Source organism: Patagioenas fasciata, chromosome 1 (genome assembly GCF_037038585.1).
Source record: "Patagioenas fasciata isolate bPatFas1 chromosome 1, bPatFas1.hap1, whole genome shotgun sequence".
NCBI lineage: Eukaryota > Metazoa > Chordata > Aves > Columbiformes > Columbidae > Patagioenas > Patagioenas fasciata.
This window is the reverse complement of record NC_092520.1, coordinates 152,602,467-152,626,619: the sequence shown is the minus strand read 5'-3', so window position 1 is coordinate 152,626,619 and position 24,153 is coordinate 152,602,467. Positions and strand designations below refer to the sequence as shown.

At 38.1% G+C, this 24,153-nt stretch overlaps 1 protein-coding gene across 1 annotated transcript; it reads right to left on the bottom strand.

Moving 5' to 3' along the window:
* Positions 1-449: 449 nt before the first annotated feature.
* WASHC3 (WASH complex subunit 3) lies at positions 450-17,168 on the bottom strand. The gene is made up of 7 exons (XM_065856655.2): positions 16,991-17,168; positions 14,976-15,074; positions 12,617-12,682; positions 11,178-11,306; positions 9,431-9,541; positions 5,505-5,569; positions 450-2,217 (listed from the first exon to the last, which is right to left on the bottom strand). Exons 1-7 carry the CDS (start codon positions 17,039-17,041, stop codon positions 2,133-2,135), a joined length of 606 nt encoding a protein of 201 aa, XP_065712727.1. The 5' UTR covers positions 17,042-17,168; the 3' UTR covers positions 450-2,132.
* Positions 17,169-24,153: the final 6,985 nt, after the last annotated feature.

Genomic DNA, 24,153 nt, shown 5'->3' with positions numbered 1-24,153 from the left:
TTTTCAGACTAAAATTATACAAAAAGCTTCTTCAAAACAATGAGCAATGGAAGTCCTATCTGCTTACATGTGTTTTGGTAACCTGGTTTATTTCTTTAAAAAAAGAATTAACTACTGTGTCTCAAGTCAGCTCTTTAAATTGTGCTACTTCCTTACATAGGTCAGTATCAGTTCAAGAGTATCGAAAATCCAGTCCTCATTAATTTCAGTCTTCCTTAAATGTTGGTGTTAGAATAGCAGCTATGGGATGTTCAGTTCTCCTGCAGTCAGAGTGTGAAAATGGCTTAGGTCAAACTCCAATCCTCACTTTTCAAAACTCTCACCTTCAGCTAGCAGATTGATGCAACTTCAGCATAACCAGTTTTGGAAAAACATGAACTGCAGAGACTTTAGAAGAATTTTCATTTTCTTGTTTAAAACAACCTATGGAAACAAAATAGAACCACAACTTTGGTTTATAAAACATAGCTTTATTTGTACAGACTGCTTCAATGAGTTTTCAAATATAGATATCAAGAAGTCATCAGTGTTTAAATATATGCTTTCTGAAATAACATTGTAACATTTACTTGCGAAATACTTATTGCTAATGTGTTAGTATTTGTCTAATTTTACCAAGTGTTAAATATAAAATGCTTTTGTTTAAGTGTTCAATATTAATTCACTCATCATTGAAATGCCATGTCTAGACGTTTGTTAGTGCCTATATGCTTTCATAGGGGTTCAGGTGTTACTCTGATTTACAGGTTATGAAGAGCTTAAATATGCCTGCTAGACTCAAATGGGAGCCATGCTTAAATTACAGGGAAAAAAAAAAAAGCAGCTAACCTACTGAAGTAGCATAAATAACTAAGAGAGAAGATAATGACTTGGTCATAAAAGCTAACAAATTTATGTACTTGGAGCTTCAGTTTTAAGTCTTTTTTTGGTCTCAGGCAGAATGTCAAATACCAGAAAGCGAATGATTGCCTTACCCACAGCATTCTGGTATAATCACAATAATCTGCGGAATTCAAATAGATAGTGAAGAATTTCATGTGAAACAAATTATGTTAAAGAAGATTCTTGAATATAAAGTCATTTTTGACTCATGGAGTAGATTAAGTACTTTGGAGGGAAGTCTTCAGGGCCACTCAGACTCCAAGTGGATTTCCTCATATTGTCTCCCAATGCACACCTCAAGAGGTAGCAAGGTAGTTTTATCATTAGCCAAGCTGAATTTTGGCTTCTTTGCTGAAATTATCAGCAAAGGCACAAACTTGGAGATGATTTCTTATCCTATGCAAACTGCTCAGCCCCAGTTCCTTTGGAATAAGCCCAACAGCTTCTACTGACCCACCTGACAGTGAACAAGCAGTGAGAATCTGGTATTCTACTCATAATCTCCCAGACACTTGCTTCTTTCACAGTGTTGTTTTCAAACCAATCTTGCAATATTTGTTGCCTTATACACCACTGTAACCTGAATTTGAGAGATAAACTCTTCTACAGATCAGGAATTTCTTTAACAACTTTGTACAGACTAACATAAAACTGAATAGCAGTATATACTTTGAAAACAGATTCAGATTGGTTTTTAATATATTTTTCACTAGCATTTTAGTTTCTTTCAAAAGTGCTACTAATTTGCAATCACCATAAGATAGCTGACTTCTGTGTAATTATTTTTGTCATTTGAGAACATAGTATATTAGAAAAGAATACAGTTCATCAGATTAAACAATTTCATTTTGAAAAGTTACTTTTCCTGTATGTTACAGACCCGAAAGACGACAACTGAGGTTAAAAGCGTTACACAGAAAATCCAGTAATGATCAGAATGCAGTTTTACGACCTGGAGGTTTAGAGGTGTGGAATTTTTGGAGTTTTACAAAGTAACTTCAGAAGAATCAGAAAGGAATCTGAAATGATGCAGCACAAAATTTGCAAGGATCTCACAATTAATTTTCATGGTAGAAAGGTTCACGTTGAAATACACTGTGTTCAAACTTTCTGGGAGAGAACATGGAGAATCTGAGTTCTTAAAAATGCTGTCAGATAAATCATGTCACCCATGTGACCCACACCAAACCAGCGTCCGCTAAAGCTTCAAACACATTAGCACTGAACAGAGGTTTCCAAAATCAGTCTCTTTAGTCACTAAATGAAGATTCACTATCAGAACTGTCTTCTGCATTCCCATCATCTCCCCAGGCAGGCACAGGGGCATCTGGGGTCCTGCAGGCAACAAAAATATTGCATGTTATAAATCCTGGAAGGCGGTTGAGAACACAAGCAATGTAGCATGTAACGCTAATAATGCCCTTTCACTGCTTATATCCACAACATTTAACACATTAACAGTTTACAAACTCACACCTTATTGGTATTGCTTCACTTACAACTGAAAGATAAACACTAGAAACTGTAACCCACTGGACATCAAAACTCTGCAGACATCAGTCTGAATGCACACCTTTGAGGTTATTGGAAATAATGACAGATCACTAAGAAGTGGAGCTGAAAGCAGGCAACATCGATTAATTAAATTTTTTTCAAACTTCAGAGGTCCTAGGGCTGAAAGGAACATGCTGTACACCATTAAGCAGTGTAAATAGTACATGAAAAAAAAGACAGGAAATGAACAATATTGTATCCAACTAAAACTGCAGGGATAATTTAGAGAAGCAAAAAAGAATTACTCAGAGTGGAATTTGGCTAGAACACTGGGATTTTTATTGACTATAAATGATCAGATCTCCTGTGTTTAGTTTTGAAGAGAATATTTAAGATGGATCTTAACATCGTGTCAAAACATTTGCGCAGGGAATCTATTGGGAATGAAGTGGGAGAGAAGCAAGCCATCTAAAGAGTAACTAACACTACTGACTGAAGATGTTGGCTCTCCCCAGAGTCTCCCTCCTTAGTATGTCATGAGCTGGACAATACAAGCAAGACTAGTAAATTCTGAAACCAAGGTAAAAAGTATACATGCAATTGTACTTGGGGAAGAAACCAGCTTTCTGTATGATACTTAACTGCTCTTTTTGGTAAAATACTGTGTTTTAAACTAAGTTGACAATCGTATTATTTGTCCCATTGTTATTTATCTTAAGGCTACCCCTTTTCATCATGCCACAGAATTTCTTTTCCAACTTTAGTTCTGCTTATTACAATTTCTCTGTTGGAAATCCCTAAGGCACCTTTATGGTGTTTCTAAACATTCTGGGTGCAAAAAGGAGAAGTGCCTTAAAGAACTGTAAGAGAGTCTTTGCCCTTTCCCCCACTGCACACCTCCAAAATAAATTAAGCAAGCATTTGCTTTCTCATGCAAATACCACTTCACAATATTATTGCTTGTTGCTGTGGTAATGACAAAACAGAAGAGCCGTGCAAAGACATGTGATCTGGAGAGACCAGCGCAAAAACTCTCCAGTAGTAAGGAGAGGAAGACGGTAAAAAAATTCCTTCAGTTCATGAGGGCAGGACAAGCTCTCCTGGAATTGTAGACAGGCAAGAGAGGAAGCATAACAATCAAAAGTTAAAAATAGATAAATTAGGAGCTTGATAGAATAGGTAGTTTTCACATTCTGTAAAAAGTTGAGAAAGGAGCGATAACAGAAGTAGAACAGTCAAAAAGAGTATAAAGACCTCTGTATTATTAGAATTACCATCTCTGCAGCCACAGAAAAATGATGCTCAGTCACTGGCAAGTAGCTGGAAGAGTCTGCAGCAAGTGACTGAACATACAGCAATATCTACATTTTCCCAGTTTCCACTGGGACTGAGCAAGCAGGCCTAAGTAATCTAAAGACCCAAGAAATACGGCACGAATGGCAAAATACATTTAAAAAAAGAAGTCTCTGATATACAGACAAGAAGGAAGTAAGATTAAAAGAAAGGTCACCCCTGAGTCCTTAAAATATTAAAAAACTAGTTAAAATAATACCAGTTCTTCAAAGAGGCATTATGTACCTTGCCACACCATTAGCATTTTAAACCTGGTATATTTTCTATACAGTTTTCAAATCAATAATGTTTTAAAGAAAATTTCCCTTCACACAGTTCTGTGTTGCACAGAATCTTTAAAGATGGACTTTGAGACAAAACCCCAAACATACTTTGTGAGCCCAAATCCACAGTAATAATGTTTCTGTCTTAACCCAAAACAGAGAATTCAAAAGCTTTTGAAACTTTAATTTATTTTCTTCTTTTTATCTACTATATAAAAAAAATAATCCAAACACAAAGAAATAGCAGCTTTACAGAAAGGTATAGACTGAAAATGCACATTAAGAAATATAACACATTTAACACATATAGTAACACCATGTTTGATAACCCTGTCTCAGACTTGCACAGGTTCTTACTTGTGTTCTTTCTATCATTTCTCATTTGATCAGTAGAAATATCAAATGAGGAATAACTGCTTTAGGCTTATTTAGACACCAGGAAGTACCTCGGAGATAATGAGACTCAACATATGACGAGACTTCGGTTTTCCTATATTCATTTTATTAAACAAGTTGCTAGTTTCAGAATAAGCCTTTCCAAAAATGTAAGAAGACTTCACTGGAAAGGAGTAGTGGGCTGTCTAATACATTGACAGTTTCTGAAGAGGATGCACAAGTGTTTCAGACAGTTTAGTGGCTACAATGTAAGAATGAAATTTCATATTTTCATCAGTTTAACAAATTCTGTGAAATACTACAGTAAAACTAAATTACGTGTCAGATGTAAAATCAGCTTAAAATTCACACTTAAGGCCAGAAAAGTAGCTTTGAAAATCAGCACCTATTCTTAGTAGCCTTCACATCAGGTTAGCCCAATCAAAAGTCACAATTTCGAATCGCTGACTTCAATTTACACTGACAATGCTGAAGTCAAGTTGTATGCTCCATCTACTGGAACCTGAAGACAACTATCTTGTCTATCATGCATCCAGCAAAATAGATTTTGTTCTTATTATTCTACAACAAAGACATTTTGTTATTGAAGTGTTGGAAGAAAACATCTGGGAAAAACCTCCTACTCTAAACAGTACAGTGAAAATGGCTATTGACGTACTATTTGATTCCTCATCACTAAATGCACATTGTCAAATGCTACCTTGTCATTGCTACATCCTTTTCCTTGAACTGCACCACCACTGCTTGGCTTGGAAGAAGCCTCTCCTTTTCCTCCCAAGTCTCAATGGTAAAGTCCTGCAGCTTTCTGTTTGGGAGGGTGCAGCACCTACCCATTTATGTACCAGTCTCTGTATTTCCCTGGCCTTGCCTTGAACTAGACAATACTGAAAAAACAGCTGAGGCTTGGGACTGCATCCCTCCTCTTTCAGCACTGATGGGTCTCTTCAGACCTATAAAATGCTAAAAACGCCTTTCACAGAAGACTTCAAAACCCGTTTTAATGCTGATAATTTAGATTCACAATAACACAAACAAGCTTTTCTAAACACTTTTTTTCCCAAGTTTTTTAAGCACATGATTGCATTCCAGCCCTACTCAAAGTTACAAATTACTTACTCAAGAAGATCTGGATTTAGCCCTTCAGAAATCATTTTGTTGCGTATTGCCATTACAGGAACACCCTGTGCAGGAGGAAGAATAATATGAAACTACTGGACACAAACAGGTGAACTAAAATCCATAGGTTCTTTTAGGCTACACTTTCATACAAATTTATGCATGTCACTTGTTAAGCAAGAGCAATTGTCATCAGTAGGAACCTAGAAGCAAGAAATGACTGAGATCAAAGGCCCTTTTAATCCTTATATTTATGGCAAAATATCTAGAGAAAGTTGCAGGGAGAGAATAGGCAATCAGGAATGCACAGATATATTTGTAATTCGTGCAGACAAAAACATGAAGTTGAATTCATGTGTATGGATGAGAATGTAAAGAAAGCACAAAGCAGCACAAAGGCAGCAGAGAACAGTTGTGCTAGAAAGATGAAGAAGACTCGGACATGCTAAAGGTACAGCCAAAGAGGGAGGAACATCAGCGAGTGCTCCTGCTAGAGCACCAGAAGGATACCTTAAGGTAGTGCTAAATATTGAAAAAGTCTTTAAAAAGCATGCAGAAAAAGGAAAAGAGGACATGAGAACAGAAGCAGAATTTAAAAGTGATTCCTCTGAATGCAAGTGCTTGTACAGTCAGGCTTGAATCTTCTATGACTTGTGGAGAGATTTTAGCCAACTATGTACGTGTTAAAAAAAATTCCTTCCTTTCACTGCAAGTCCTTCCACAGCTTCTGCACTTTATTTTATTCAGCAACACCTAAACATCCCCGCATCTTGGATCGCATCTTAAGAGATACATTCCAACAAATTGCTCCTGCATTTCCACTAGTGCTGCTAAAAGACAACTTGTTGCCTTGCCATCCCCCACTGCAAACCATCAGAAATGCCACCTGCACCACTGTGTGGCGAGATAGGAAGGGGGAGGAAAAAAAAATATACATACAATTTCTGATTTCCAAGGGACAAAGCTACTGGTGGTCTAGGAAAGTCATGAGAGGCATCACAAGCTAAATTATGAGTAGTGCAAGATTCGTTCAGCACAGGATAAATATCTTTTGTCCAAAGTAAGTAAAGTAGGGATAAAATAAAGGGCAGTCATGATTATAACAATATTCCAGAGAAGCATGTGGTACGAGTGACATTTGCAGTAGCTAACCTGTCAAAGTGAGAGCTAAGCTAACTGTCTTACTGTGCTTTCCTTCAGCATTTTTGCAAAGAATCACAATCGAATCTTTTGTTTGAAGATTCTAGAATATCACAGAGAAAGGAGCATAATTTAGGAATCTATTAGGCATATTGGCAAAGATGTGACTCAAATAGTGGTGAGGTATTACCTTGTAATAAAGAAGTCTTCAGTAATTCACAACTAACGCACATTACAAAGAGAAAAGCATTTGAGTATTTCATGAGTTTAAAATATTTACTTGCTCTAGTATAGATTTAAACACCAGGGATTGTGTGTCCATTCACTGTCTCATACTATCTAATGTTTTTTTCACTCATTTGATTGCTCCTGTGGTTCCTTTCCCCAGATTAGAAGTCACTGACAAAGTGTTTATGCATCAACACAAACCAAGTGAAAACAATATTGAGTCAGGCGGGGCAAAGCAAAATTCATATTTCCTTTTGATGAAAGGGAGCTTGGTATATGAACTTCTAAGAATGGATTGGAAACTGTTATGTTTTTACATTCACACTTGAAACAAGTGTTTTAGTCCAAAACTGTATGCATCAACACAAGTACCTCTCAGTACCCTCATAAATCATAGATTCATAAAACTGATCAGAAGTTTAACCAAAATATCCTCTACCAGTGCACATTCTTCCTGAAGGAAAATAAATAAGATTGTATCTCTGTTTATAATATAATTACGGCATTGCAAATACTTTACTTCACATACTTTCCTAAATTTTAATCTGGAAAATCAGAGCCTAATACTGCTGTGACCCTAAATCTTAGTAAAGAGACAACTATTTTAAATCCAAACACTAACTACACTGAGCATACGGGTCCAGTGAAATGGCACAGGCGTACTTTGCTAAAATGGGAGCCAATACTAAATTTCCATCTCATTTATCTCTGCCCAGTTAAGATTTGAAATAATCCAAATCCCTACACATTCAGCTCCCTGTACCCCAGCCCTGCTCCCAGCCTGCTCCAGGTTTTGGTTCTCCATAGTGCAGAAATAGGTCGCGTTCAATCAGTGCTGGCAATCCTTGAAGATCAGTGCACTCTCCATGTTTGATTTTTATTTCAGTCCTTTAAAGCAAAGATCAATCTGTATCAGGCCAGCCAGTATCTTGGTGTCTATGAAGTCATGTTTAGTATTTAGAATCAAGAGTATTTGTACTTTAAACATTAAGTTTACCTGAAATCGTAGACTGTTTCTCTCATGCTACCAATAGATGTGTTCTAAACATTCATTGTAGCAAATATGATATTGCTTTTGTGAGCCTTCCTTGAATGTTATCATTTTATATTTTAAAATATTAGTTTAGTATGCTCAGCTGTACTCAATCGAAATGAGTTTGTTACTATTTCACAGAATAGCTATCTTTAATGTAAAAGAAATACCTCTTCATGGTGCTAGTTCTTAAATACTACAAATATTGTGAGCGATAAATAAACGATCATTCCAAACAAATCTTCAGCTATAAACTTAATTTGGGCAAATAAACGACACTAACTGAAATACTTGACTGGATGAAAAGACAAGTTTGGCAAATACAAAAACACACATTAATTTGTAGTATGTTAGTTTGACTTTCCTACCACAGTGTTTACAACTGGCAGAGGAGTCACCAGCAAGTGCCAGTACAAAGGATAAATGTGGAAAGTGAGATCTCACTCCTTTAGCAGTCACTGAAAAAAAAGCCCAAGTAATTAGACCATCCAGCACTCTCACATCCACTTTGAAGTCTGGCATTAAATCAAAACACTAACACAGTGTTCTACTCTCTGCTACTACTCCACTGCTAAGTTTTCCGAATCATTTGTAATAAGCTACCCACTAAGTGCCAATTTCTGATTCAAATGTAAAATAAGGTCTGGAACATCATCCAAAGTACCAAGCACATCGATTGTAAAAATTGCTCTGAAGAGGGAGTGAATCCATAAAGTTAGTTTTAACATAAGTAACATCTTACTAGTACTATAACATAGTAATATTTTCCAGAATTATATATTTCAGAGGAAAATTTCCACTGACAGCTTGAAAATAGAGACAGGTTTTTTTTATTTGTTTCCAATCTCATTTTTAATTTGTAGACATGAAAAAAGAGCTCTTAAAAAATGTCACCAAGAGTCTCCCATTCACTTTTTCACCCCTTCAATAGTTTTCACTCATGTTAATATTGAGATCACATTCATTTATTTCCTATTTGGCTTTAGAACAGCCCACAGATAAAAAGGTAAACACAACCTGCATCATGAATAACAGGAACCTGAAGTGGAATCAAGTAGTGAAGCAATTCTTGTATCTCTATTTCAAACCCTACAGAAATATTAAATACTGCCGGCTTGGGACTACACTAGCAAAGCCGCATTTTGTACCCTACATCAAAACCAAACTGTAATCATGTCTGTTTGTACGGAAAGACACCAATTCTGCCATAATAACTACACTTCCAGTGGTATCTTCTATGACTCCAGCTCATATCACTCTGCATTTACACATCTTCACACCTTCAGCTCACAAGTATATTATCAGAATTGCGTAGAAAGATCTTGCCTGAAGCTGTCTGAGGGAATATATTGCATCAACTCATTTAGTAGAGAAGATGTGCTAGAAACAAGGTGATGTTATCCTGGTTTAAAGATTACTGGTTCAATGTATGTCTTCAAGACATTTAACATTTACTTAGAGCTGTGTGTGACATTTCACCTAAAAATAATGCAGTACCTAAAGAATGATAACAGAACTGACTTACCACTTGTACCATTTTGAGGTATCTGGCGTATCTTGGATCCTTGGCCACAGTTCTGACATTTTCTGTTACTACCTCTGTTTTCTGTAACTCTTCTTCACGTACGTTGTTCTGCTGTATATGAACAATATAACACTTCAATGGTTACGTATGTAGATCAGAAGGATGGAAAGATTTCAATCCATAAAATTTGTAATTTAAGGGTAGAGTGCAACTCTTCTTACATCAAGGTAATTCTCATCTATGCTCATACTATTAGAGACTTCCAGCATGTATGAATACACAAAAAACAGCTCTTTCCTTATTGACTATTACAAGTGTGACCTTCTGCTTTTAGTCACAATTTTAATTTATTGCACAATACATGAAAAAAAAAGCCTATAATAGCCCCATTAAGTTTGTTGCATTTAATGAATAAAACAGAACTACATTAAAATGCTCACTTTATAAAAGATAATTTACGTATTATATCTATATATCTCTAGTGGTCCAGTGCCTTTTTTTCTCAAAATATTTCATTTCCTGACAAATGTTTCATACAGATCATATGACTTTTAAACTATAATTTTTAGTATAAACCATTAACCTAAAGAATAACATAATGAAATCAAAGAATTATTGAGGGCAATTAATTAAAAACCGAACAACTGCAAGAATCTATAGTACTATTTAAAGGACAACAGACAACTGCATATTTGCTATTAAACTAATAATTTGAAAGCAGCATTGGAAACCTCCTTTCAGAAATACCTGTTCCTACTGTAATATCTGAGGGAAGGAACATTTATAAAAAACAAAATAGCCGAGACTCATTCTCTAACATAACTGAAACATGCAATGTTAACTGTCCGTGCTGTCTCCCAGTTGCTGGCTGCAAATCAGAGCCACAATTTTTAAGAGGCAGGGGAAGGCAGCAGAGTACTCCAGCTGTTGCTGCTCCACAGCAACTTCTACCAAATAAGAGCATGAGCAGAGACTGGAATTGGAGATTCCAAGAAAAGAAACTATAATAGGAAACTGGGGAAAGAACTCCATCTACAAATGAGCCAAAAAGCCTCACTTAGCGAAGTAGTGATCATAGGATTTAAGTCTGGGCTAAAAAAAAATTACACACAAAACCCAACCAACTAAATTGCAGGGATACAATTTTAATGTTGATCACTTATGATAAACTGGCATTTTCTGTACCTAGATGATAATATATAGAAAACATTCATTTTAACAACTTCTTTAAAATAAAGTATGCTAGAAATTCCAATTTGAGCTGAAAGCTCATTTTTATAAAGGAAGGAGAAAGGAGTTAGAATTATGTGCTTCAAACTATTATTTCCACTCATGACATTCCCAGTCCCCTGATGTAATTCAGGTTCATATTTTACTGTGATTGGAGAAGAGGAAGGAGTCATTTACCATTAGATTTGTATTAGTTCTAATTATTTAAGCCCCATATTCAAGAAAGGGCATACCCTTTTTTGTTTTAAGTCACTCATTAAAACATGTTCACTAGTGAAAAACTTATGTTTTAGATCAGGGGTGTCAAACTCATTTTCAGCAGGGGCCACATCACAGTTGCCTTCAAAGGACTGAATGTAATTTTAGTAGGGGGTAGGAGTAGTTACACAGTGGTTAGATCTTTACAGTTGATTGCTCTCTTCCAATAGACTTGCTTCTTCCATCTATTTCAAACGAGACTAGAAACTTGACAGAGAAGTATATTCCTTCAATCTGTTAGTTATGCTTCATTACTTACTCCAGGTTGAGGTGATACAGCTGTCTCTTGATCCGTAGTACCTTGTGCCACAGGACCATTTGTAACACTATTCATATTTGCACTGGACACTTCAAATTTGACATCTTCTAGGCCAGGAATAGAGGACAACTGGATGTACAAAACAATATCAAATAAGCAATGTGAGTATCTTAAGTCTATGTGTACAATAAAATCTGCAGTATGCTGCTCATCACGTATTCCCCAGGTAGTATGATTAGTAAAATAATACCATTTTTACCACTAGTTCTGGTATTTTTATTGGAAAAAAAAATTCTATTCAGGTGGCTTCTAAAACAAAATGCCCAGAACACTCTATTGGAGGTTTCACTGTTAACACAGGGTTGCAGTGTAGGAAAGGCTTCAACACCATTTTGCTGCTGCACTTACGAACCACACAAGAGCCGGATCATCTTCCTTGCTACTTCATCCACAGTGAAAGAAATCATGACAAGAATAGCTCTATTACCTGACAAATGGGCAACTGGATACAGATTTTGCAATTTTCTACATCTTTCACTCTATTAAGGAAATGCTAAGAGTAGATATTAAACACACCGCATAATTTGAAGGAAATTCTATTTAACATGATTTCTAAATATTTTGAAATAAATAAGAGTCGGTAAGCACTGTTGTACTACTACAGTATTTTTAGCACAAAGATCTCAGTAAACGGCTTCAAAATGTCCTGCCTCTGCTCTCAGAAAACCCAACCAAAATTGCTTCCATCATTATTGACAGAGGATTGGTTAAAACTATATAGTGGGGTTGTTTTTTGGTTTTATGTTTTTTGTATATTTTTTCATATATTTTTTGTTTGGTTTTGTTTTGGTTGTGTTTGTTTTGCTTAAATGATAATACGACTATAGATTATATCCTGTCATTTTAGCTAAAGAAGATATATTTGTATTGGTTTAGATCCAATTCAGTTCACAATATCAAAAGGTTTCCAAGACTTTTTGCTTTACAAAGTGAGCAAAAATTAAGAGTTTGCACGACAAATGCAATTTCATACTGCAACCTCACAACAGAGGTTGCATATTTTAACGCTGGAAAACTTTCCTCCATTTTCTTAAAACCAAACATTGCAATAAAATCAAGACAAGTAAGCTGCCAAGTAGTTCAGCTGCCCTTTCAAGATCCAAGTGCTTCTTTGGTGTTCAGTATGCTTAACAGAGACAAAAACAACATTTCCACTAGGTGCTGTTGGTTCCTTTCTTCAGTACCAACTACATGTTCAAATGTTATACAATAGAAGTAGCAAGGCACGCAAACAAAGAATTCGCCATGAGAGCGTTTTGTATACGCCTTCAAATACGCCTTCAAACGTATTTGTGCAAGTCCAACTATGAAAATGAAGTTAGATAGTGCAATCTAGGAGGCTGTCACTGTCAGAAGACAAAGCCTGTACACATACAAACCTTTGCATCCAAAATATTGAGTGTTGTTTCAATTTGTTGGATACGGAGAGAGAGCGCTGACAATTTCTAGAACAGAAAATAATTAGGATATGAGAACACTCCCCTAGTCCACTTGTACATATATAAAACTTCACATCTACATAAAATCACTTTCGTCTTCTACCTGCTGAAGGTAGAGTGTAAATGGGATAACATTATGAAATAAATGAAGCCATTACATCCCTTTTTAATAAAGTACCAACAGTGGTTCAAATTTTAAATAATTTTTCTAGGTAGGTAGTTTTCCCAAATTATGACTGACAGAAATTAAGGCAGACTATGTGCAAGGGAAATTAAAGTCAACAGGGTATTACTTTGAGCAACAGGGGAATAATGGTAGACATATTGTACTCTCGCAGTTACCAAAACATCTTTCTTCAAAGCTTTTTCCAAATGTGGAAGATGAAAAGATGTGATGTGTGCGTGTGTGTAATTGAGCAAATAAAAGGTAGAAAGATCTGATAAAGAATACAACAGGTGATTGGAAGTCCTGTATAGTCAAAATGCACAGTGAATCAGAACTAACCAGAAGCTTTATGTGCTCCAGGTGCACCTCAATCAAACTTTGACACTTTTTTTTTAACACAACTTAGAGTTTTTTTTTTCTTTTTCTAAATTACTCTAAAAAGAACTGTCACTCTTTTAACCAATTGCTACCATACTCCACCAGACCTGTCTAAGCGAAGCTGGCTAGCAGGCTGGCTGGCAGGTGTGTGCCACCCTGACAGCTTTCTGGCACATTGGCAAGATTCTGCCTGGCTCTGAAGCAGAACTTTAACACCCTAAGAAAATGGCAGTTGTGCCAATATGCTAGAAAAAGTAAAAAGAGCCCAGCAGGAGTTCAGTCTTTTTGGATAGTGCACTAACTTGTTTACAGATGGTTCTTTGTTCATGAAGAGGAGGTAGCTCCCACTGAAAGGAACTATGAGCCCTGCATGTATTTGGAGAAAGGGCAGAAAAGATGTGCAAAAGACAGTTATGTAACTTTATGGGTCAGTTTGCCTAGACAGAAGCCAAAAAATTTAGAGCTAAAGATGGTGTCTGCCCTAATTTTGAATTCCTTGACTTCTGTTGATTTACACTGGGACCTTTCACACTAAAAACACTTCTGAACTTGATGAACACAAAAAACTTTTCAAGGAGTTTATAAAGCAACTCTTGGGTAACAACACATTCAGGTTAACTAATAACTGTTCTATTAACTAGACTTCACAGTGTTTCTGCATGCTTAAGATGGCTTTAAACGTATGTGTTCTGATTTCCATAGTGCCTGTGTAAGTGGTAACACTGAGATCACACGACAACAGTTTTGGACAACTGACAACAGAATCACCAGGGAGCTACACCATCCCACATATCAAGTTACAGTAAGTTCAAAAATGCAGAAAAAAATTACTTTTTTTTTTTCCTCTGAAGCTCCATAAGTTGATGCAGTAGCCAAATTTTATAGTTGTCACTGGTCTGGCTCTAAACTTTAGTAATAAATAACAGAATTTCTCAGATTACACAGTTTAGTCTAATTGGATTTGACTGCTGCCCTAGCCCTGCTGGCTTGGGCTGCCTAACAGTCTTTGTTGAATAAACTAGTGAAAGGTTGCAAAAACCCCACTAATGATGAAAAGGTTAAGCTCAAACTGCATTAGAAAACACTTTTTCTACAAGGGAGAAAGCACTCTTGTCCTGTTCAGTGGACAATTCTAGTCCTGTCAGGCTGACATATTTCCATTGACAGTAAAGTCACCATAAAAATTTACTAACACTATGTATTTTTATTTTTGTCTTTTTACAAGGTACTAAAATTTACCACTTCGTGTTCCATACTAACCACTTGCTAAAAATGTATTTTTCTCCACGTCAAAATTATTTGCATTCAAAGCTCAGTCTATCGTGGTTTTAAATTAAAGATGCTAAAATCTGAAAGCAAGTTTTGATGTAATATCCTAGGACACAGATGAGGGGGATACTGACTGTCAAAATGAATTAATCACCATAGGATTATGGCATCCTTCTTCCAAACCAACATGATATCCACAGATGGAGCTGCTCAGAACAAATTCCATGGATCAAAAAGTCCAAAGACTGTGCCAGGCACACAAGTTCAAGGCAACAGGATTAAGTGTGGTATAATCAGCAGTTCATGTGGGTATCTCAGGGAAAAAAAATCTGTCTTAAGCACTTAAGAGAAACTTTGAACAAAAAGTAGACTTTTGGTTTAAGCTACCAGTATTACTGCATCAAAAATATTGAAGTGAATGGTTCTCATTTCTAGGATTTTTTTCATTGTATAAACTGAAGCCAGGAAAATGTTTAACAAACATACCTCTTCACAAACAGTAGAAAAGCGGTTGAGAAACTGCACTGTATGAACCACAAATTGGTTCAGAAATGCTACCGTTCTTTTCTGCTGAATAGCGGGAACCTGCATTAAATAATATAAGAAAATTATATTATACATAAATGTCAATTCTCACATTTGGATTAAAAAACCTGCTAAAAATCCAAATGTTTTGGAAGAAATTATTTTAGAAATCTCCCAAGTCTGCTTGTTATGAAGGTATATATATATATACATATACAAACAATTTAAAAATATTTATATGTATACATGTATTCAAATCATTTTTCACTAAAAATCTACTGACATGACAGCTGAAAAGTTGCAGGATACACAGAAAAGGCAACAAGATCCACATAAATAAAGGACTGTTATCTTACTCAAGAAAACACTTTTAGATGAAATTGTGAGCATTCCTGAAAATAATTGTTAAAATTAAAAAAAAAAAAAAAAAAAAAAAGAAAAAAAGAAAAAAAGAGGAAATCAAAATCTTCCTTCTGAACCCTAGGAAGGAAAAGAAAACTTGGTCATCCACACAAATACTCAGTTAAAACCAACATCACCATCAAAACCAAGGAGCAGTAGAACTGCTGTCTCAGTCAGAAGTGGCTACCTATACTTTTTCTTATTTGCAAGCCCAAACTATCCTAAAATTACATTTTAGCATCACTCCTCCAAGTCAGATCTGATGCACACAAACTTTTCAGACTAAAATGTAGAATGTTATCTTTGACAAAAAAAAAAGTCTGGTGCCCATAACAGACACGTGTCATTTTTATTTAAACCATTATTCAAGACTTTGAATGTTGACTGTTGAATGTTCCTGATTCATTAATCAGGAACAGTCACACAAATGTTTGTGTATAAATTTATAGTGCCTCATTGCTAATTACCCTGGACAACTGTTTAAGTCTTAAACTTCACACAGGAAATTATGGAACTGTAATCGGTTAAAGTGAAGAATTTACAAGGAAAAATGTTTGCAGCTAAGTTTCAGCTGCACTAAAGAACAGTTTGTGAATATAGTGACTCTCTGGTCTTCACCTCTTCTTTGGTCTTCCATTTGCCACTCACTACACTTTGCCAATCTTAAGACATCCTGATTTTTTCTGAGACTTTGGTTTCTACTCTCTCAAGCTTTCAGTCTGTGCACATGTATAGCAAGGTTTGCTGAAGTTCAATTCTGTAGTTCCAGACCTGTCAAACAGTGCTTATGGCCTTACCAAAAATTTACAAGGGAGCACAGAGAACGGAAGAATCATTGGATCATTGGGGCAGCTGGGACTGTCCTATCATTATGCTCTATATTTGAGAAACAAAGCAAAAAAAACCCTCCAAACCAACAAACAAAAAACCATCTTTTTGCTTCATTAAAAGACATGAATGAGCAGCTTTGCACAAAATTTGCCTCATGGTTTTAAGACTGAAACAGCTTGACCTTTACGTACAATGTTATCATAGAATCACAGAATGTCCTGAGTTGGAAGGGACCCACAAGGATCACTGAGTCCAACTCCTGTCCCTGCACAGGACAACCCCACAGTTCACACCATGTGTCTGAGGGTTTGTCCAGTCTCTTCTTGAACACTGTCAGGCTTGGGGCCGTGACACCTCCCTGGGGAGCCTGTTCCAGTGCTCCATCACCCTTTGGGTGAAGAACCTTTTCCTAATGTCCACCCCATCACAGAACCTGCAGCAAAACGGCTTTGGAAAACACCAACATCGCACTCCTGGAGACACAGCTCAGGACACAACAAACCGCCTCGTCTGCCTGCGACCCCCCTGGCCGGCGCAAAGGCAGCGGGCGCTGCCGGCACCGCCCGGGCAGCGCCCGGTACGTCCCGAGGACGCACGGGGTTCCCGACGAGGCCGCAGGCGGGCTCAGGGTCTCGCCGCGCCCCCAGGCCCGGCCGCGGGGTGACGCGGGGTGAGGCGGGAGGATGCGGGGCTCGCCCAGCACCAGGGCCAGCTCCGGACCCCCGGGCGACCGCAGCCCGTACCTTGGTGAGGTCAATGCCGGAGCCCACAATGGGCAGCCCGTCCTCGTCCATCCCCGCGGGGCCGGGGCCGAGGCCGCGGGACGGGGAGGGGCCCCGCACCCACCGGCCGCCTCCCGCCGCACCCCAGAAAAACCCGACACTGCGTACACGGCCTCTTGACCTTGTCCCGGAAACGAAACCTGTAGCCCGAGAGGCGCGGGAGGGGGGGGTGTTTCCATCTACGGTTGTGCGCATGCGTAGGCTCCTCCCCGAGCGCAGGGCATCATGGGAAACGCAGTCCGAGGACGGGAGGGACGGGTCGGGGTCTCCCCAGCTCCTCCGGCCTCTGCAGTGTGGGTGGCGGGTCGGTATACGCCTCGGCAGCGGCGCAACGCGCGGAGCCGCTGCTCCAGAGCCTCAGGGCAGGGCCCTGGGCAATGCAGGTTGTGAAGGTTGGCCCTTCATTTCCAGAAGAAAAAAGAACTGCTTGACAGAGTCCAGTGCAGAGCCAGGAAGATGATACGGGAGTGGAGGGAGCATCTCCCGTATGAGGAAAGGCTGAGAGAGCTGGATCTCTTTAGCTTGGAGAAGAGGAGACTGAGATCTTATTAATGTTTACAAATATATAAAGGGTGAGTGTCACGAGGATGGAGCCAGGCTCTTCTTGGTGACAACCAATGGTAGGACAAGGGACAGTGGGTTCAAACTGGAACACAGGAGGTTCCACTTAAATATGAGAAGAAACTTCTTCACAGTGAGGGTGCCAGAACACTGGAACAGGCTGCCCAGGGGGGTTGTGGAGTCTCCTTCTCTAGAGACATTCAAAACCTGCTTGGACACCTTTCTGTGTAACCTCATCTGGGTGTTCCTGCTCCGGTGGGGGGATTGGACTAGATGATCTATTGAGGTCCCTTCCTAACATTCTGTGATTCTGTGAAGACAAAGTGTCTGCCCCAGTGCTTGGGCATCAAAGTAACAAGGAGAAAAGCTGGTGCTGAAACTGCTCCTGTGTTCTTACATATTATTTGGGTGGTTAAGAGCTGCACTTTGAACATGAAGAATAGAAATAACAAGCACTGAATGACCCTGAAAGACAAAAGCATGACCATAATCATGTTAGGAAAGATTCCTGTACTTTAATGCTTACACAAAAGTTAAAAAAAAAAAGGGGGCATGGTAAACCTAGCTGTGGTCTGTCGAACAGTTTTGTGTTGTTCAGCAATACCCATCAGTGCTTCCACTTCATTCTCAAACTTAGGGTGCACGTAGGTCTATTCCTTTTCAGCTGAGAAGCCTTAGAGATACCAGGCTCCAAGAAAAGGGGGAACAGTCTGTAAGTTTGCCAATGTTTCTCTGAAAGAATGCCCTAATTGGAAAATAACCAGCCTAGTTTTTTTAATCTTTTGAGTGGTTGCTTGTATTATTTTTCTCTACCACAGTTTCAAAGGACAGACCAGACCATTTAGAAGGGGGGGTCCCAATACAACGATAGGTTGAATGGCTCAAACGGGTTGCATCATCAGAAAGGATTTCTAATCTCTCTGTCCCCACTTACCATTTGTAGGTTGCAGATCACCATGATCCCTCCCATAATGCAGTTTAGATTGCCATCTTGGCAGAGAACCAGTGTGTGAACAGCAGTTCCAGCTAAGGGGCCTTAGACAGATTATACAGAACTATGTTTTCTATGAGTGTACGGAGTGATAGCCCAGGCCAGTGAAAATGGTATCTTGAGTCGGAAAACCGCCCCTATATGTATCATGTGTGAATGTTGGGCCTGGACATGTGAATGAGTGGGTCAGAATGCCGCCCACAAGATCTGCATGGGAACATGACTGAAAATAGTCACGACATGAGCGTGGTGTGTTTAGAATAACATTTTTTGAAAAAACTGGCTAAACTCTTGGTCCAGTCCTGTATCTGTAAACATATAAATTGAGAACTGTTAATAAAAAAAAGCTTAGGCTGGCTCTGCTCTTGCTGCTAACAAGAACTCTGTGCCTGTGCGTCTCTGTCTGCATCCCAGTGTGCATCGTTTCTAATTGCCGCAAACCAGTTTTAGAGGAGGGTCTGTTTTCTGCTTGGTTCATGTATAGAATCAAACCAGCCACAGTGTGTGTTGAACACCAGTCTGGTTAGGAGGGTTACAGAGTAAGCCCTTGCTGGCTTTGATACCAAAAATGCAGATAACTCTGCTACCTCGTGCAACTCAACCCATGACATTTCAGCAGAATAGCTACAGTAATACTTTGTTGGACACATCTGGTCTTCTGTGTGGTGCTTGATTGAGCTCTGCTGGCTGAAACTGATAGATGCAGTCAAGGCCTAGGAAAGGGAGCTCATCTCCTGGTACTGCCCATCTGTGCTGACAAAATTTGGAATGGGATATGTACAGCTATATACAGTTATGTGCAAGAGACTGTGAGCTGAACAGAAAGTACCTTTGACGCCATCTTAAGTAATCTGCTTTCTGCATCTTCAGGAGGTGTTCTGTGAGCCAGACAACTGGTTGGGATCAGAGCCACTGCAGAACATGTCATGAAACATTTCAGGACATGTTGCCTCTGTGAGTCAGGAACAGCAACTGCATACATATCATGCATCTAACCCCCAGGCTGATGATTAACCATGAATTAAAGATGAGAAATGACCTTTAAATCCCCAAAGATGTGGCTCCAGACAGACCATTACACACATTCACATTTGTTCGTAAACCTCAACACGAACAGTATATGGAAATTGCATCTATTGGGTTATTCCATGAAAACTATCGTTGGCTCTCAGAATTTATGCTCATGTTAGTCAGGAATAATGAATTCAGAAGAGAATCTGTCCTTTGGAAACGGGATGGAATGTCAAACTGAACATGGAGTTCCCAGTCCTGATATCTGAGCTAAGTTTTGGAGAATCAAAAAATCCTAGAATGATGATGTGTGCTATATTTGTTATAATACCAGAACAAAAGACTACCAACACCTCAGCCTGTTAAGGAAAACCTTACTTCATTTAAATTATAAGGTTGTGTAGTACTGGAAGGGAAGACAAATCAGGGTGATATGAGGTCCTTGTTTATGGCAGTGAATACAAATACAGTGTAGAGGAAAAATATTTGGTGAAAATTCTTCATGGCTACATCTAAATACTGCTACATTTAATTTAAAAAACGATCTTAAATTTAGAGCAGTTAAGAATCTGTTATACCATAGTCTGAGGCTATCAGTAGGAAGCTTCTCATGTGATGAGATGAATAAAAACATGCTAACTACTTTAATACCTTGAAGATTAGAACCCAAATGTGCTATGCTAATTTTGGTTTAAAATTTCAAAATTCTGAATTTACTTCCAAATTATTTCAGTTTGCTAAGCATTTTACAAACCCGTATATGGAACCATGGCAGCTCTGCACAGAGCACTTAGATCTGCTACTCAAGTTTACATAAAATTCTCATCTACGTACTGAAGCAGCTTTTCTTTGATTTTGTACTTCTTACTTTCATTATATATTAATAACCTGCTGTAATATGCACATAATTCTTACTCTCTTACTAAAATAGCATAGCAAAGTATTTTTGCCCATGTTTGAATTATTCAACAACCTGTGTTTTGTGCTATGTTTTGGAGCAATGACTGTAGATGGCAATTTCTCATATCTCCCAAAGGAAGGACAGGGGATTAGCCTACAGAGTTCAACAGGTTTAATCTAGTTTATAGCAAATGTGCAAATTTTTGTTGGGCAAATGAGCTGTTTGTTTGAATTACCTAAATCATCTTGCCACCTTATTACCTCAAAAAAACCTCCTAAATGATATTCAAGAAGAATTAATCTCATTTACCAGAAAATGTCCATAATATAAGTTTTCCAGACAATGCCACAGAAATTGAATAATGCCAATGCTTTGTCAAATCTTATCTGAATCTCTTGGTCTGTAAAGCTGGACAAGAAATCTCACAATATGCCCTTCTGTGAACTTTCTGGTGCTTCCTGCTTTTAATTTGGCCAAAAATACTACATAGAAAACTGCAACACAGCACTTTTTCTCCCAGCTGGAATTAGGAAATACAGGGTATGAAAAGTGAAAAACAGAGAGTAGAGGAAAATGATCCAAATTTTTCCAAAACCTCTTAAAAATGTTTTAATTCAACAGGTTTGTTGACCTGGAACTATTAATGACTGAATCCCCAATGGGAGGATTTATATAAAAAAAATCTGAGTAATAATATCCAGATTTACATTGTGTTCAGTTTGAAAACGTACTTTGTACCAGCACCCATACTGGATGATAAACGTCAAATTAAGGAATAAACACTGTACAGTCCCTCACTGCTGGCAGTTTATACCCTATGCATGTGTACATGTGTGTGCAGGCATTTAAAGACACAGTCACGTAGCTCCGCCCTTCAGTGAAGTGAAGATCTAAGACTGTTTAACAGGTACTGAAATGCAGGTCAGTTGAACATTAGTATTTTGAAGGTGTTAACCTTAGAGATGCTAAGGCCAACTTGGAGTGCAAAAGCTGTGTGTACAGAAAGCTGGTCAAAGCTTTTTCTTCATCATTAGCAAAACGTATTTTGTCTTGTGATTAGCATAAGCTAAAGAGTAGAGGCAACAGCATGGGTTTCAAAGCACTGAAACTGATCTGCTACATACATTTTTATACTGCACAAAATCAGAGCCTCTTGTCAACTGCAAAACAAAACTGCACAAGCTGGAAAAACTGGCAAGTGCTACTGTAACTTAAAATGTTGGTATGCATTTTCTATGCTTATATACTGTTACAGGTCCCAAGACACAATATCCTGTTAGAATCAGCACAGAACTCAAATAGCTATACAATTGAGAGGCAAGTTAAACAGAAACAAAAAGCTGATCCAAAAACAATTCAGACATGGTGTCACCTGATCCTCCATAGAGGCAATAGTTATTTTCACTAAGGTGGTCCAATGAACAGCTGAAAAGGTCAGAGTGTGGATTAACATACTTTTGATTTCCCATGGAGTCGTCTAAATCCACACTTGCGAAGGGTACTCTGGCAAAGCTTTCTACATGAAACTGATATTGCCTCAACGATTTTTCCCTCAACTGAATTAAAAAAAAAAAAAAGTCAATCTCAATAATTTAAGTATGTCAGAATATGTACAAATTTAGCAAACAGAAGGTTGAGAGAATTACCAACCCTTGACAGTTAAATAGACTGAGAAATACAAACGTCAGGTGTTACGTAGGTTCATTTAAAAAAAATATGGAAATTAAATGATAAATGGTTTGCAGTTCTCTGAAAATGGCTCTTTGAGTTTCACTTTTCCAACTACTTGTGCTAAGGCAACATAACTAATTATTTTGTTCTGTATGGAAGAACATGGGGAACATGCTAAAAACATTAACTGCTCCTTTTCTTTTTTCCTAAATACCCATTTTATACTGGAAAGAAGTAATATGAAGAGCCTTGAACTTGGCAAGATTATTCCAATCCTTGGTAAATAGTTTTAAGTAGACCTTAAAAACAGAGTATTAAAAACAAGCATCCTGGCTTCTGAATTAACTACAGAACAAAAGAATTTCTGCTCTTTCCCCCCTTGGGTTTACTAAAAAAAATGCACCTGCACATACCCATGTCATGGGTACTGAGTATAGTGTGTGACATTCTGCACAGGCAGGTGTTACATAAAGCTTTGCTCTGAGAGCAGGCAGAAAAAACACCAACCTGTTTATATGTATATATAAAGGGTGAGTGTCATGAGGATGGAGCCAGGCTCTTCTTGGTGACCACCAATGGTAAGACAAGAGGTAATGGATACAAACTGGAACAGAAGAGGTTCCACTTAAATTTGAGAAGAAACTTCTTCACAGTAAGGGTGCCAGAGCACTGGAACAGGCTGCCCAGGGGGGCTGTGGAGTCTCCTTCTCTGGAGACATTCAGAACGCACCTGGACACATTCCTGTGTAACCTCATCTAGGTGTTCCTGCTCGGGCAGGGGGATTGGACTAGATGATCTTTTGAGGTCCCTTCCAATTCCTAACATTCTGTGATTCTGTCTCATCCAGAAGGACAGAAGGACAGCAGTATCCCAGTCCAAGCCTTCTCATACCCACAAAGATTTCTAGCTCTGTCTACAAGCCAATTAAACCTCCTGTTAAGCCTGTACTCTCTGGTCAAGATTTGGATATGAGATAAAGTGCTGTATCTTGAAGCATTCTCTAGTCTGCTTATTTTGCAGTATTTCTTGTTTAGAAGAGGTCAAAGAAACTAAATTTAAAGTACACATAACAATCCTAAGAGGTTAAAAAGAACTTCCAGGGTTATAACAGTATCAATTTAATTATGATACACATTTTTCTAAGAGTATTTTACGTTGACAAATACAATCCAATGATTATAGTATCTTGGAACAGATGGTAAGCAGCTTTTAGCTTGTTGGTAACTCACGTAAATCTACAAATGCACACAGCAAGAGTTCATTTGCTTACCAGCAGGTATTAGACTTTAATTTGCATTAGAATGACCTTTTTTTTTTTAATTAGTCCACAACCCAGGGTTACTTAAAAACTTTAACACACACCGCAACTAGAGGAACATGCTTTAAAAGTAGAATAGTACTTCAGAGAAACAAAAAGGAATGTAACTTCTCCAGAAAAAGAAGCCTTAGAGAATTGCTTTACATGTTTGACCTTTTAAAGTGGGCAGTCAGTAGAATACCTTTGTGTTTAAATTAAACAGAACTTTAAATCTTGAGGAAATTAAGTCCTATCGCTTACGAAGGATGATATTAGAATCATAGGATCATAGAATTATTTTGTTTGGAAGAGACCCTCAAGATTACAGAGTCCAACCATAACCTAATTCTAGCACTAAACCATATCCGTAAGAACCTCATCTATATACCTTTTAGATACCTCCAGGATGGTGACTCAACCACTTTCCTGGGCAGCCTGTTCCAGTGCCCAACAACCCTTTCCATGAAGAAATTTTTCCACATACCAATCTAAACCTCCCCTGGTGCAACTTGAGGCCATTTCCTCTTGTCCTATCACTTGCTGCTTGGGAGAAGAGACCAATCCCCTCCACGCTAAAACCTCCTTTCAGGTAGTTGTAGACAGCAATACGGTCTCCCCTTCAACAGACAATACTGAAAATAGATTAATCTATGAGGAGCCTTATGTTCATATTTTAGGTAAATTTTGGTGG